Raw genomic sequence first — 16,382 nt, forward strand, 5'->3', positions numbered from 1 at the left:
TAAACCCTGCCTCTGCATGTCTGTGATTTTCATGTTGTGATTCTGAAAAATGCTTTAAAGATGATTTTCAGATGAGAGTTTGGCTTCAGGCTTCATCAGTTTCAAAGCAGCTATCAGTAAAAATGACCATTCGGTTGCTGAACAGCTGCAGTCAGAGTTTGGTTTGCATTGCCGGCAGTAGTCAGACCTGTTCCCCGCGGGTGACTCTGCCAGGACTGCCCTTTATCACCAGTTCTGTTCATAACTTTCAGGATTTCTTGGCACACCTTTTTGGTGACCTCAGCATCATGTGGTTATTCTGGTTTTATCAGTTGGTGACCTTTAGCTCACACTTGGGAACGAGAAGTCGCACCTCCAAGTCTGAGGCCCTGGTTTTCAGCAGGAAAAGGGCGGAGTGAAACACTGGGATTGGGGATACAAGCAGTGTAAATGAGCTTCCTCTGAAGAGGGTCTTGGTTCTAATTTGGAGAAAGGGAGTGGTCATTCAAGACGAGCTCAGAGTGGAGGTGGTCTAAGCATCTGGTCAGGATGCCTCCGGGATGCCTCCTACTTCAGGTGTTCCAGGCATGTCAATCTGGGAGGAAGCGATGGAGCATACCCAGGAGAAACAGGAGGAATAACATCTGTTGGTTTGACTTGAGAACTAGAGGAGGGTCTGAGGTTCTGTGCTTAGATTGTCCATGTGACCTGATGGATGGATGGAAATTCAAAGCAAAGTATTAATCAAATTAGCAGTAATTTGATGATTTAATAAGACACATTCAGTGTTTCTGTTACAAGGTGGCTTAGGTGTGCTTGTGTGTTTGTTTTGTCTGAAGGCAGTTCATTTCAGTTAACAAGGGTCACATGGTTTCAATTTGCAGCTTTTATTGGCTGATAAACACGCAGATGTGATAAATTTACTCTGACACTCAGGCTGTGTGTGTGTGTTTAGATATTTAACAGTGTAACATGAGCACACTCCTGTTTCTATAAAGATAATAAGATCAGATTACTTTTCCTGTATTTAAATTCCCTCATTTGACTGCTCGCATCTCTTTCTTCATCTCTGATCTTTTGCTTTTTCTTCTGCCCTCTCCCTCTGCATTTTCCACTCTTCTTTAAATTCAGTGTTATTGATCATAACTAAACTGACTTGAATGTGATCGCACACTCTGACTCTGTTTCAGTGTAACAGCACACACTGCAGGCCAGTGTTGGCATCACACCCCAAAAGGGTTCATTATCTGTCAGTTTTCTTGTTGTCAGGCCTTTAAAAGCCGAGAATTAAAGTAATTTAAACTCAAATATTATGTTTTAGACATTTCATATTTAATAGGTGTTTGATTCAAGAGCAAGTGATGCTGAGAAAAAAGAGTTACTGGAGGAGAAAACCGAAGAAATTAAGTGAAGTGATATGATTATCCACGGCTGGGATAGGCTCCAGCGCCCCCCGCGACCCTGAAAAAGGATAAGCGGAAGCAAATGGATGGATGGATATGATTATCCCAGCTGAGAGGCAGGAGGCAGAGTCACCCTGGACCCTGTGCCAGTCTATCACAGATCATATAATTAAAATTTTAGATATTTATTCTGAGTTGTTGTAGTTTTGATCATTTATGAACCTTTATTGCTGTTGTTTACAAGTAGGTTGCTGCAAACCTAAAGAAACCAGGTCGCTGTACATGTGGTAAGAACTTGTTTGGATTTGGGCTTTTTGTTTATTTTATTTTCCTCATCTTTCAACTCACCAAAACGTCTACCCGGTTACCAGAAGTTACCAGAAGTTACCAGAAGTCCGTGGTGACTCAAATCTAAAAACGAAGGCCAGACATTTGTATTCAAACCATCAGCAGCTTAGAGGAATAACAACAATAATCTGGCATTGTGGGTCGGAGCTGAAAGTGAAACCGGCCGGACCACACACACACACACACCCTCAGCTCCTTCCTGCAGCGAGTCCAAGTCAAGCTTTGGATGGAGCTGATGGCTGTTACCCGAAAGCATGAGTCATCATGGACGACAGATCGAAGTAAAAACAAACATACTGAAGTTCTTCCACTCTGACGCATCCTGCTGCTGCTGGTCAGACACAAAACAGCAGCTTTGCCACATCAAGGCTTCGGTGGCTGTTGGGCTCAAGCTGCTTTTAGAGCCTCACGGCCACCAGGGAGCTGATTTCTTCTTGCAGGATATCTTTGTCATGCTACTGTCACGCCATTTGGACCAGCCTCTAGTTTCATGTGGTGATCATTAAACTGATATTTATGTTGCAAACGGGATGAAAAATCTTTAATTTTGTGCTTTAAATTAATCTGAAGTTCATCCAAAAAAAACAGGCCCTCAAACACTGTTTTCTCTAAATTATATCTTTTAAATATAACTATATGTAAGCTTTTATTTATTATAAATAATAACGTGTGTAGATTTCGTCAGTGAAAAGACTGCATCCTTAAGGTTTGGGTTAAACATAAACACAGTTTAGTTAATGTGTAGAAAATGTTTCCTATGTTTTGTTTGGAAAAAAGCACATTTTTAGAAGAGACTGTTGATAAGTTGCAGTGTGATGTAGCATAACTTAAGCAGCACGGAAGGTGATAAGTAAATAGCATTAGCAGACGATTGAAGTTCTTTTAAGCATGTTTTGTTGCTGGCATCTCCATTTTACCATAAAACAATCAATCAGGCATGCAAAAATCCCACTGACTTTATACAGGACTTTGCCCACACCCGACCTTGTTAGTCCCTACCATTGAAACAAATAGGTCAAACCAAATAATACAATTCTAAACAAAGAACAGGAATAAAGTCATGCATGAAACTGACAAACTCATTTACTCAACTAAATGGTTTGTAAAGTAAAACACTGCATACAATATAACTCAAAAGGCTACTTTAAAGAAAACAAACAATACTATACAAAATGTAAAACCCTCCATTTGGTTACACCCAGTGATGCAATCATTGACCTCATGACCCTATATAAACAGGAAGTAGTGGGCGGCCCTTCCCATACACCTGTCTCACATATAGGACCTGAATACACAACATGGACACCATGGTAAGTATAACCAAAGCAACATAAAGAAACATAATTTACCAGACATGTGCCTGTAAACAGAAGAAAATTCAGATGATCTGATGGTTAGTAGTGTTTGCTTTAAAACACATGCATGGATGTAAAGGATGTAACTACTGCTACCACAAACAAAACCCGGGATAGTGTGTGTTAAGAGAAGTTACACCAGCAGTGTCTAAATTAAAGCATTATGGCTGACTGTAAAATAACAGAACACAAAATAACAATATATGCAAGTGACAAATGGCAAATGAATTCTGTCCTAGCCACTTTGTCACATGCAGTCACGCATACGCCCCAACACAGTACTGCAGTACAGCACTTTGTGTGAGTGGACTCGGTCTTCGTTTGTAATTTCTTTATCTTTAAAAAGAAAGAAAGAAAAGGTTGGGCTGGGCTGAAGGTCAGGAGTGCAGTTTCACATTTCAGCCACCAGAGGGAGTTTATTTTCAGCACATTGACGCACCAGAAAGTGTCAGAAAGTATCAAGTTTATTAATGTACTTTTAGAAAAACATCAGCAAATAAAAGAGATTTTACTAAAAGAGGATAAAATCAATAAAGTCTGCTGGAGCAGAAAACTGGAGCTTTGATGATGGGAAAACAGACAGAAATGCACCACTCTGGGCTGGAAATTTACAAAGATTTTTTTCCTCCCTGCTGATTCATAACTGTCACATGTTAGTCAGACTCCAACCTGTAGTTAGTTGTTTATTACTTTGACCTCAAAATATGACAACAAACACAATGGAAAATCACCAGCAGTAAGCACTCCGGTAGATGTTTATCTTCATCTGCTAGGCTCATTTGAACTTTCAGCTTCTTTGGCAGGATGATGCAAAAACTGCCTGACAACATAGAGACTCGCAACAGCTGTAAAAGTTTTAGAAATAAGAAGTTTGTGAAGAATGTGAGATCTGAGGCCAAATTCTTGAAACACTGAGAAAAACAATTCAGTACTCAGGAACCTAATGTTACCAACGTTAAAATAAAGGTTATTTAAATGTGTTGCCATTTATTTTGTTCGTCAATCACGAGAATTGTTAATAATATGGACTCAGCGAGCTGTTTCTGCACGAGAATCTTTATGCTGGCCCCAAGGTGCACAACACAGCGAGAGAATGGAAAACACAAGATGTACACTGCTCTGCCAAGAAAGAAAGTCTGCCTGGATTTAAGAGCTTTCCACTGGATTACTACTGCAATCATTAATATATTTCTGCTGGCAAAAGCTTATTTAATGCTAACAGATGCTGTGAGAACTTCTTTCTTTTGTTAGACAACCATGTTGGAGGATGTATCGAGGGGATGTGGAGAAGATGTTACACTTTTTTTTTTTTTAACAACAAAGGCCATTTCTGAAACTGCAAAAACTGGACAATGATAAAAATCATGAAATGTAACCAGAGAAAAATCTTTAATGATCATGTAAATATTTAGTGAAATCAAATCACAAAAAATGAAGGTAGAGCTCATGGCAAAGTTTAATAACCAAGTTAAGAGCGCTTCCACAGGCAGTGTGAAGAGAAAATCAGGGGATTGGCATTAAAAGGCTGTACAGCCTTAAGGAAACCACCGATCAGTGATGCTAACTGAGAAAACAAAAGGACAGGGAGCAAGCAGACTGGGCTCAGGAGCAATGGGAAAAGGTCATGTTATCTGGCGAGCGCATACTTAGCTCCAGAGGGATGGGTGCTAGGGTTGTGCCATATTCACACTAGAGGCACAACACTCACTGCGAGAGAAGCCTCTGAGTAAAAAAGAAAGCTACTTCAACAACCACCAACAAAATACAGTACGCTGCAAAATATGGAGGAAAAGTTGAGGCAAAAAATACATGGTTGAAGGCACGTGAGGAGCAGATGCTAGCAATCAAAAGGAAACAAAGTCAAGCTAGCATGGCTGGAGCTAGCTCCACTCTATAAGATTGGAAGAGCAAGAAGCAGATGGAAATTTCTAATGTGGTTACACGATGGAAAAGCAGGGCCAGGTTGAAATTGTTTTTCAATTTTATTTTATTGTTCAGCTCCTGAAGATTTACAAGGTTCAGTTATGTTAGCACTGTTAAGCTAATTATTTCCAAGCTATTTCCCTGCCTGGGCTACTTTTGTACCTAGATCTGGCTAAGGTTGTGGCACAGTATGTAAGGCTACTATTGGACTATAATGCCACTGCAGCTTGGTGCTGGCACATTAGCTAATCAAACATCAGTAACAGTAGCTCAATGGAAAAGAAGGAAAATGCCCTTTGTTTTGTTTGCACTCATAAATGCTGCTGTCTGAGATCAAATGTTATTCAGACACAAATATCATTATCACTAATGTCCTTTAAAAATTAAATTTTGAGGTTGTATCAATCATCAGTGGGATGAAGTAGCCAACAGTAGAGATCTGTGAGGGGAGTCTTATGATGTGAGGTTCAGTTCAGTTGGTCAGGTCTACATTTATCAATGATTTATGTTCAAACGGTGAGGCCAGCTGACTGCCTGAATGTGCTGAATGACCAGGTTCTGCCTGCCCTGATGGTGCAGGCATCTTACCAGATGACAATGGCAGCATGAGGCATCATTTTCACACATGGATTGGTCACAACTGAGTCCAGACCTTAACCCCATCTTTGAGATGTGCTGAAGAACCATTTATACAGCCATCTGACTGCACTCACGATCAATACACAGCCATGGAGAAAAATGAAGGCCAATCTGGAGGGAAATAAGTGTAACAATGCACAAGCTTATCAAAAATGATGCCTCAGCGATTGCATGCCAGAATCAAAGCTAAAGGTCGAGCAACAAAACATCCGAGTGTGTGACTCTTTTTGTTAGGGGATTAAAAGATATATTATAGGTAATATATAAAACATCATCAACAAAACATATACTCATATGAAACCTTGAAAAAACAAATGGAAAAACAACATGAAAAATGGAAAAACAATATTTTAGAAAAGATGTATTGCTTTTGAATAACTTTTCCGTTTTTTTAGTTTATGTTTTCTGCTGCTTTTAAAACTGTTTTTGTTCTTTTTGCAGTTTTTTTCTGTTCTTTCTGTTTCATCTTCCCTCTCTTTTTTATTGTAGTTGAGCTCATCTTGTTTTTTTTTTTCATTACTTTAAGTTTTGTGTTTTCTGCTTTTTTCTGTTTGGCACCTTGGGGCCAACATAGCTTCAGGATACCACAGTCAGTCATAGCATGAAAATGCCTGCTTGTAATTTATGCAACGTCGCTGCATTAAAGTGGAGCTTTTAATGAGGGAACAATGTAAACACAGGTCTACCGAACACAAACCACATCTTAGTCTCTTTTGGTTGTTCACATTCCTGAGAAGGGCTCACATTTCAGACAGTCGTGCTTTGCTCACATTTAGTGGTGCCAACGTGCAAAGGTGCTCAGTGCAATTTTTAAAATCGGCTACTTCTAAAAACGTTAAACTTCCCTTCTCACATATTTGTTGTTTGATGAGCGCAACAAAGCTACAAAGCTCTCAAGTCTGCAACGTGAGTGACACTTTTGTCACTATTTCCCCCCCTTTATTTCTCCTCTTTGGCTGTCAGAGGTTCCTCAGATTGGAGCGCTTCATCAGAGCCAACGGAGTCGCCGTCACCGCTGTCGGCGTCCTCGTCTTTGTCCTCCATCTCGTTGGTCACGTATTCGCCTTTATGTCTGGACAGGTACCACATCAGCACGCCGATGACGCAGATCATTAACAACAGCACTACACTTACGATTCCTGTGACGGCAGAGGGAAATATCATCACAAAGCCCCCAACTATGCATTTAAAGCATCACTTTCATTGCAGTTCAACATAGAATTCAACATCCTGCCTATGGAGTCTGCTGTGTCTCTATTTTTACTTTTCACTTATAAAGCAAAGTTCATGTATTTCATGAACTGATATCTCTAATGAACTGAAATAAAAACCTGATATATATTATTAACTGACATTTGCATTTAATGAACATTTCTGCTGGAGTAACAATTATAACAAGAAAGAAAAACTAATAAAATAAAAACTTATTTTAAAAATCCAAATTTAGAAACTTTAACACATTAAAGAATACTTCAATTTTATATCCCACTATTAGTAAAAACTTCATTAACTGAAACAAAAATTTCTGGAGAATACCAGACCTGCAAAAATTTTTCTTTTAACAAATTAGAACCAAATTGAATCAATTACTAAAATTATAGATTAAAGAGGTAATTACATTTTCAAATATGTTCTTCTATTTCCTTATTTATCCCTTAGATTTAAGAATTTAATTTAAATAAAATCCTTTATCCGTACAGAACAAGTTATTAAACAGAACATCTTTTTCATTCATGTTAACTGAAATAAAATTCAGCAGATTCACACTCATTGTTGAACATCATAAGAAAAGAAGTCACTTCTCACCACCAATCAAAGCGGCAAAATCTCCAGTGTCATAGGTTTCTGTAAAGACATGAAAATTAAGTCAAACTTGGGTGAAGTTTTATATCTAAATCAAATGACATACAGTAGAGGTTAAAATACGAACTTCCATGTCAGATTCATCTTGTAGAAAAATGGTAAATGGCCTGTATTTGTATAGCACTTTACTAGTCCCTAAGGACCCCAAAGCGCTTTACACATCCAGTCATCCACCCATTCACACACACATTCACACACTGGTGATGGCTACATTGTAGCCACAGCCACCCTGGGGCGCACTGACAGAGGCGAGGCTGCCGGACACTGGCGCCACCGGGCACTCTGACCACCACCAGTAGAAAAGCTACAGAGCTCCAGATAAGAGTCAGTGACAAAGGCAAAGTGAAACTTTGAATCATTCTCTCAATCTACAGCCTCCTCGCTCATGTACTGTCACAAGCAGCAGCTCACAATATTAAGTTATCTGGGGGACACAAACAGCTGTTTGTGTTTACATTTTCCCTCAGAGTCCAGCCATGCGTGGCATTCAAACAACGGCCGTCTATTTAAGAGCATCAGTGTGTGTAGAAGCAACATGACTGCAAGGCCAAAAAGAAACGTTACACACCATATTTTAGAAAATAAGCAAAATCAAGAAATATATATATATATATATATATATATATATATATATATATATATATCAATGTTTATGAGGTTTATGGTACCTAAAAGTTTCATAGTTTAAGAAAACCAAAGCCAAATTTAAAGGATAATAATGATGAAATTTGATGAGAAGTTGTTGTTTTAAGTTTGCTGATAATAAAAATAACTGTTTATGCAACTTTCCAAAGATTTACCAAGAAAAAAAGCTTGCTGCAAATTCCTAGAAAAGCATTTTAACTCATTAATACCAATACAACTGTTGTGTATAGATTCATGTACACAAATAGCCACTTTTTTCCTTGTCACTATGCATAAATTTGTAACATATTTCAACAGGTAACAGTATCCGCTTCAAAAACTAACCTTTAATCGATTAACAATAATGCTTTTGAGGCACCTAATAAAAAGTAAAATTACTGTTCAGAAACACAAGCCAATATCTTAAGAACATAACTTCCAGATACTGTTGATCTGCTATAGATAGTTTTAAGAGCTGATGCATCTTTTCTTTTGTCCTCCATTTGTTTAGTTCCTCAAATTTTCTAAGGACACACTGCACACCATACTGAGATATGCCACATTTTCAACTAAAGCTCTTTGGGAATCACCTTGTTGGTGCAAAAATATTATTTTATGTCTGTAACTGTGTTAACTTTGGTGTTTAATAAATTAAAGAAATTTGAGCAAATGATGTATTTTTGTGACAGGCTGCTTGTAACAAAGTGCCTAAAGATGCTATTTGAAATTCATTCTTTGCTAAGTTGTCTGATATTTGTAGACACAACACTGGACCATCCCTTGAGTTAAGTGCCTTTTTTGTGCTTGAATGGTTCATAGGTCCGTGTTAAGTGGCTCAAACAAGCAATCATTCCTCTGAAAATGGTGCAAGGACTGGGCTGAAAATGAGTGAAAAAGCAGCCAATATCCACAGAAAAAACTTCAGAAGGCCTAAAGATCTGTTCCTCAAGAGAACTTTATAACATTATTGGAAATTCTGGCTCCTTGGAAGCAAAAATATAAAGAAATGTTTCTCAAGACTTTTGCACTGCAGGTTATTTTGCAATGGCATGTTACAGTTTGTTTCTATTTGTAGGCTTCTGATTGGCCAGTGTTTCTGTATCGCCACCTGTTGCTATGGCATCTTGACAGTGCTTAACATCATTTTTTTTTGCATTTCACGTCGATAGACCTTTCAAGCTGAAATTGAAAATCACAGTTTTTTTGAAAGATAACTGTGTACACGATGACATAGACTTATTAACAGCAGAATACAGCAATTTGTTGTTCATATGTGTTAAATCTGTATATCTGATGTGTCTAATATTAATCAAGCATTCTTGCATCTTCTAAAAAGAAGCAGAGAACACTAAGTGTTTAACAACACTTAAGAAATGACCCTTTGGCTGTTGCAGTTCAATATAAAAGTTATTTCTAGGCTGCGTTGGTCCTGCCAGGCCCTGCTGTGGAAACGAGGACAGGTACGAGCGTTTTAGGCCCTTATCTCCACAGCGACAGACCCCCCGAGGCGTCACGCTCGCTCGTTCCCATGCTCCACTCTGACATCGGGCTGATAAGACACTCCCTGCTAACGCACACAAACACCTCGGCTGGTTCACTGTGTTTGCAGAGTGTTTGTCCCACAAACTGGATGTTGAATTTTAGTGTCCTATAATCTAAATCTATTAAAAAAATGCTTATGCATGTGATAAGATTTTTGGTGCTGGTTTAAATTTGTTATTCAAGCAAAAATAATGGTGCAATTATACAATTTATAAGGCAATTATTTTGTGATTAGTGGGGCAATCAGCTGCTTTTCCAGTGTCCCATTGAGTTCTGCACATGGACTCCAGCTCCAGTCTGTGCTGAGATCATGACCAATACAGATCCTAATGAAAAAAATCTTTGATGGGCATCAATCACCGTGATTTTAGTGGTCTTCGTCGATAATCAGACATCGGACACAGACATGTACAGTGCTCATATACAGAATAGTCTTGAATCATTATGGAATGCACTGTGTGAAATGTAACCATCACATTTACAAATACACGATAATCTCTACAGTACCTGACATTAAACTGAAAATAAAAAAATCAGCACTTTGTCGTAACACTCTGGATCCTCCTGTAGGTCATCTTTGTCATCTGTGATAAATCAATACACCCACCAGTGCACAGGAGAAATAACAGCTGTAGCTAAACCGGCAAATTGCTCTTTCAAGATGTCAACAAATCCTGTAGCGCACCAACTCTTTTGTATTTGTTTTTGATTTATTCATAAGAAAATAACTATACAAATGCGAATATTTTATTATAACTGTAATCCTGTGTAGCAGAATTAGATTAACATAAAATATAAATTAACTAATCTCTTTATGAACACTGTTAAGATTTTGAATAAACACATATACAAACTTATCAAACAAATTAAAATAATAATAAAAGTATACAAAAATATTTAAGCAGCATCAACAGACAGCAGATAGATGAGTGATGTTTCCCTGTGGTCTACTTATGCTATTTTCATGTTTAATGAACAAATGTTTTGGTGAAATAAAATAAAAGACAATTCACACATTTTCCAGGCACATACCCTTGGGTCCTATCTTGGTCACAAGGTCTGAAAAAGGAGAGGGGCTTGTTCCTGACAAAGGGGGCACTGTTGCGTGAGTGTTCATGCTGAAGTCACCTGTGAAGAAACAGCATGATTTATGAATAAAATTCTTCTTGCAGTTAAACTGATGATAATTTAATTTACAGCTAGTGCAGCTAATTTCCTACAAATTTTCCTCTTAGCTACATTTTTGCTGTAATATTTTAGTTATTTTACGCTGGACCATCTGCTGATGTCATCTCTCCAGCATGTGCTGGCTCTGGCCTGGGGCTTCCTCACGTTCCCACTCTACTCTGAGCCCTTTATTAAAGACCGAGCTCCTCACCGTCTCTCTAAAGTTGATCCCAGCCACACTTTGGAGGAATCTCATTTCAGCTGCTTGTATGTGGGATCTCATTCTTTAGGTCACAACCCACAGCTCGTGATGATTGGTGATATGTTTTTACACTTTTATTGTGTTATTAATTCTCATTAAAATCTATTTATTTAGCTTTAAGCAATAAAGGCCACAGAAACAATTCTGTTAGGCTTAGGCGTTAAAAACTACTTGTTCAGGAGGTAAGAAGTAGTTTTAAAGTTTTGCTGACTGTCAAGAAAGAAAAATGACATAAACATGGGTAAACATCATGGATACAGTTTATATGGCCCCCTGGATTGTCCAGGCCCGTGGCTAATCCCTGGTCAATCCTTGCTGTGATCAGGGACTTAAGCTTATGCAGTCACAGCTGGTAAAATCCCAAATTTAATGATGGTAAGCTGGTTTTAATGAGTAGTGTATCAACCAGTCATATTAGCCATAATAGACGCTAATGCATTTACCGCTTCCTATATTTGTGCATTTTAATGTCTTGTCAGGGATTTAAATGCTCTGTCCTTCTGAACATTGACATAGATATGTGTTTCCAGCAAATATACACTAGAAATTGTTGAGACGAGCATGAGAGAAATGGCTACAGGCCTTACATAATACTTTGTGTTGCTTCCACCCATTGAGTCTGACTCTAATGACACTTTACAGATGTGCACTTGTAATCAAGATCAAGTTTGAAGATGAGGTGCAATCTGGGAATTTTTATAAGCTCAGTAATTATTGGGTAGAACTTTGTGATGATGATGGATGTAGCGGCTGCTTAACGGACTGATACTTATGGAAAGGAGTGTTTTACTACCAACCCCATTCACCATCCAAACACCTTCATCCAGTACTTTATTTTGCGCTTTTCTAACTATCACGGGTACTCAAACACTCTGATAGATGCATTGGGAGGAACTGGGGGTTCAGTGTCTTGCTTAAGGACACTTTGACACATATGCTGTAGGAGCTTGGTATCCAATCACTGACTACCTGATGGATGGATGGATGGATGGATGGATGGATGGCCCACTCTACCTCCTGAGCCATAGCTCCTCTTCAACCTTAATAAGTTTGGTATAATGATGATGATCAACAAATTTCTGTCTATTAAAAAAAATGACTCAGGTTGTTGAATCAAGAGTTCAGGTTTAGAGATGCCTCAGCATCCTCTGAACATGGGTATTGATTTTGTTGACTGCAAATCTAATGACCAGTGTTCATCTGTTTTTGTTCGACTTACCTTGTGCTTGTTTGTTTCCCTGACACCAAAAAAGCAACATTGGTACCAGTTCAGACTTTCATTTTCTAGCCTGACATCTTTACAGTCTTGTCAGTGCACACATTAAGCTTTTCCCACCACAAACAACACCCTAATTTGGATCCTAACATATTAGAAACTCAATACACAAAGGTGCCTGAAATAATGTTCAGTTTTCATTTTATCCCATTACCTCATGTGAATCCTTGAGGCTTACGATCAGGAAATTTTTAAAGAAATTGTTATGAGGAACATATCCAGGAAATAAGCTGGAAAACCAAACCAACAGTTGTATAACCCTTCCTTTTAAAGTGATTAGTGTTAACTTATTGTATCGTGATCCCCTCAGGAACTTTTTTCTCAGAGCCAGATTTGAATTCTCTGCCAGATGTTTTGACAGCAGTGAACTAAGTTTGTGTCTGCAAGTGAGAAATCCAGTCAGCATCTCCAATTGTATCAGGGTTTTTCTGACCCCGTGAACATTTCATTTGCAAAATGCCCCATTTTAGCACATTTCACCACACAATAGAGCCTTTCAAGGAAAATACATTTTTTTCTGACTCATGAACTCGAGGTGTCGCACTAAAATGCATCCAAAGCATCGACGTTTGCCTCCGTAACAAGAGTCATGCTTCGGGTACACAGCTGCAGAGCATTAAAGTGTAATGCACAAATATGACACTTTAATCACCAGGTTATTTGAGTTTAATGCTCTTTAAACATCCCTAACTGAGGTGCCTAAGGTTTTTATTTGTTTCCACTAAAGCAGTCCTTTAGCTTCACACATGCAACTTTTAAAATAAGTGAGAACAGATTGTTGACCACTGACTATAATCTGAAAACAAAGTGCCCAACAGTTTGTTTGCAGAGCAGCTCGTTCTGCTCAAAGCAACACAAAACCACAACAAGGATTTTGACATAAAGACAAAAAGAAGCTCACCAGTTTCTGAGAGTCAGCAGGCAACTCTTCTTACACCGACAGAGTGTACGTTGGACAACACACACAATTCAAAACACACTCACAAACACACATACGGATGGGTGTGGTGTCAGTCCCCAGGGTCGAGATCTGTTCCCCCTCTGGCCAATAGCGGAGCTGACTCCACCTCTCTGATCCTAAACAGCCTGCAGATGTCTGAGTGCATGCAGCTGACAACGCCTCTTGCATCATCTGTTAACACACAGAGGAGCACTTCAGTGTGTGTGTGTATGTGTGTTTTTGTTGTTTGGCCCTTGTGCACATCCTGTGCTGAATAATCCTTACCTTCAGCCTGGTTATTAATGTGAACCGTCTTCTTTTAGACAAATAAAGATGGTTTCTTAACAAGAAAAGGGTGCACAGCCTCAGAAACGGGGCTAGAGTAAAAGTCCATGTACAATCTACGTGGAATGTCCTCCTTATAGCTAATTAATGGACCTAAAGGTACATTTACCTTTTCAAATGTGAAAAAAGGTACCTGTATGTTCTAAATCTCCAATACAAGGGTGAATATTTGTATTCAGCCAGATAAAAAAAGAAGTGGGGTATTCATTTTACTCTTCCTTAGCGACCCGAGGTAAGATTTCAACATCACAGAAAGATTATCTTAAATCCACATGCATCAAAAACTAGGATAAGAAAATGATTCCTTGATGGTCCTGGTTACACTGTTTCTTAGCTTCTCATATTTAAAATTTTCATGGTTTGTCTTCATCTCTTATGTTAGTTTTTTGCCTTCCTGTTTTACTTTGAAAGTTAGTGTTGCTTTGGTTTTACTTCCTGCTTTTGTTCTTTTCCCTCCTTTGTGTATGTCAGATTGTTTTGTTGCCTTCCTGTGTTCTTTACTTGTGGTCTTGTTTTGTACTTTTGGAGTTTGTCTTTCTTGGTTGCCTTCAGTTCTTATACTAAACTATATATCTAGCACTTTTTTGTTATATGTTTCATTACATTTTTCTTTTGTGGAGTTTGCATGTTTTCCCTGTGCCTGCGTGGATTTCTTCCCATAGTCCAAATACATGCATATTGAATTAATTATGGATTCAGTGCAGGAATTGATGGTTGTCTCCATCTGCACTGTAATAGACTTGCACAGCACACTTTCATCCTGCTGTGTCACATAATGCCACCAATGCTATTCAAGGTGTATAACTATCCCTGTCAGTATTGACCATCAAAAAATCTTTGTTAGGAGGTTGAAGGAGTGGTGGAGTTAAAAGGCATTTCAGCCGTTAGTACCTCTGGCCTTCGTTTATGTTCACTTGTTGGTGAGGTTTAGACACTAGAAAGTACTTGGTTAGGTCTGTTTGGTATTAAAATACACCATTAGACCATTAATCTTTGACAGAAATCTTGCCATCTTGCTAATGCCACAACCCAACATCAAAAATGAGACCTAATAGTGGCTGTTATGCTACAGTCACACTTGGGAAAACAGTTGCTGGGATAGCATGACCAATATTATTACTGAACACAATGAATTTGGGAACTTGTTGCCTTTGAAGTGGTTGCTTTAAAGAGAACCACTCACAGTTAGTTGCCATCTTCAAAGAGACTTTGGTGTGCCAACACTGTGATGAAACAGCAATAACATGAAGTCAGTCTGTTGTCAGTTTGTGATTGAATGGGGTCAAGTTGCCACTGGTTTGTGGTAATGCAGCGATTAACTGTGATAAACTCTGTCGCTGTCTGCATATACAGAAATTAACTACATCTACAGTCCAGCCACAACCTAAAAAATCTGAAACAGAAATTCTTGCATAGTTTCTGCAGGACAGTTATTTAACTGCAACATGACATAGGCATTCACAATTCTATTTTTTTTATTCGAATATACCCAGAATACAACCAGTTGGCAACCAAATCCCCTATACCACCGTGTTTTTCTTGGTACCAAGGATGTTGCTATCCGATTTTTACTCTAGTAATACAAAACAGCATCCGTCGATGTCTAGAGGATAATAAAGGGAATGATTAGTTTGATGTATTTTTCTTTTAAGCTCACACTTGTGATGAATGAGTTTTGATGGCTGTTCTTGAAGGAGCACGTACAGATCACCAGAATTTCTTGGACTGTTATAACTGTGAACTCCTGATCAAAAGAGGTTGTGGACTTCACCTGACTCTCCTTCATATTTGTATCTTATTTTATTAGTATTCCCATTAAACTTTAAGAAATGTTGGAGTTGTTTAGCGATCCATTCATGTTCTGATGACCTGTCATGTACCTCATCATCATCCCAAAATCAACATGAATAGACTCCATCACCTAAGAGACCGTAAATAGATGAGCCATTAAGAAAATGAATGGATGCTTTAAAAAACTGTCATAAAGATGAAACGTGCTGATCAAGGTGCACTCCAAAGAGAAATATCCACTGATGCCACTTAATTTTTATGACTCACACTGAGTCATATTTGTGCTGCAAATGTGAAGTTACAGGAATAAAATACTAAACATTTCTGTGCCTCAGAAAAGACTAACCACTGGACCATTTAGTGTATTTATTTAAATTTCACTATGTTTTAGTTCAGTATTGGTCTCAATAAGTCTTAAAAAGGCTTCTCACATTTCCTTAAAAAAACATCTTCTAAAAAAACGTGCTAAAAGGACAAACTGAACTTCAGTTTTTCCTGAATAGCCTCTTTGCTAAACAGGAAAGACCTGCAGGCCAGTGACATTCGAAACACTAAAAGAGCACTGTTAAACTAAACGGCTACAAGTATTTCGTTGTCAGGGCTCTCTGAATACTTTTTTGTTATTGTCACCGTGCTCACTTTGGCATTACACAGATATACTGGGAGTAAAACCACAGAGAAAAACAACATATGAGCCTTTAATGGTTGAGCAACTCTGCAGAACTGCTATGTAAATATTACTGCAGTGCGTCTCTGAATTCTTCTAACAGCCACCCAAGATAAGAATAAACAGCCTTCTTTGTCCCCTCGCATTTAATTAAATTCGTATCACCAACGTCCAAACAACCCAACATTCAACATGTCATGATGCACATCAGATAAACTCTTCTGTTGCACTGTTTAACTGATCATTTCTACATCTATA

General features: G+C 38.4%; 1 protein-coding gene across 2 annotated transcripts; it reads right to left on the reverse strand.

The window, feature by feature from the left end:
- Positions 1-3,533: 3,533 nt before the first annotated feature.
- gypc (glycophorin C (Gerbich blood group)) lies at positions 3,534-16,001 on the reverse strand. Of its 2 annotated transcripts, none has more exons than XM_085151595.1 (4): positions 13,378-16,001; positions 10,709-10,804; positions 7,454-7,492; positions 3,534-6,786 (listed from the first exon to the last, which is right to left on the reverse strand). In XM_085151595.1, the coding sequence occupies exons 1-4, from the start codon at positions 13,511-13,513 to the stop codon at positions 6,587-6,589; spliced, it is 471 nt and encodes a 156-aa protein (XP_085007721.1). In that variant the 5' UTR covers positions 13,514-16,001; the 3' UTR covers positions 3,534-6,586. The 2 variants fall into 2 exon arrangements, with proteins under 2 accessions (XP_085007721.1, XP_085007722.1); XM_085151596.1 differs by having other exon boundaries at positions 13,283-13,380.
- Positions 16,002-16,382: the final 381 nt, after the last annotated feature.

Source organism: Neolamprologus multifasciatus, chromosome 23 (assembly GCF_963576455.1).
Source record: "Neolamprologus multifasciatus chromosome 23, fNeoMul1.2, whole genome shotgun sequence".
NCBI lineage: Eukaryota > Metazoa > Chordata > Actinopteri > Cichliformes > Cichlidae > Neolamprologus > Neolamprologus multifasciatus.

Excerpts from the sequence above, each read along its gene's own strand:
- gypc (XM_085151595.1), bottom strand. The coding sequence starts at position 13,513 with ATGATGCAAGAGGCGTTGTCAGCTGCATGCACTCAGACATCTGCAGGC. Across the intron at positions 7,493-10,708 it reads GACCAAGATAGGACCCAAGG|AAACCTATGACACTGGAGAT; the intron begins GTATGTGCCTGG and ends ATGTCTTTACAG. Across the intron at positions 6,787-7,453 it reads TTTTGCCGCTTTGATTGGTG|GAATCGTAAGTGTAGTGCTG; the intron begins GTGAGAAGTGAC and ends CTGCCGTCACAG.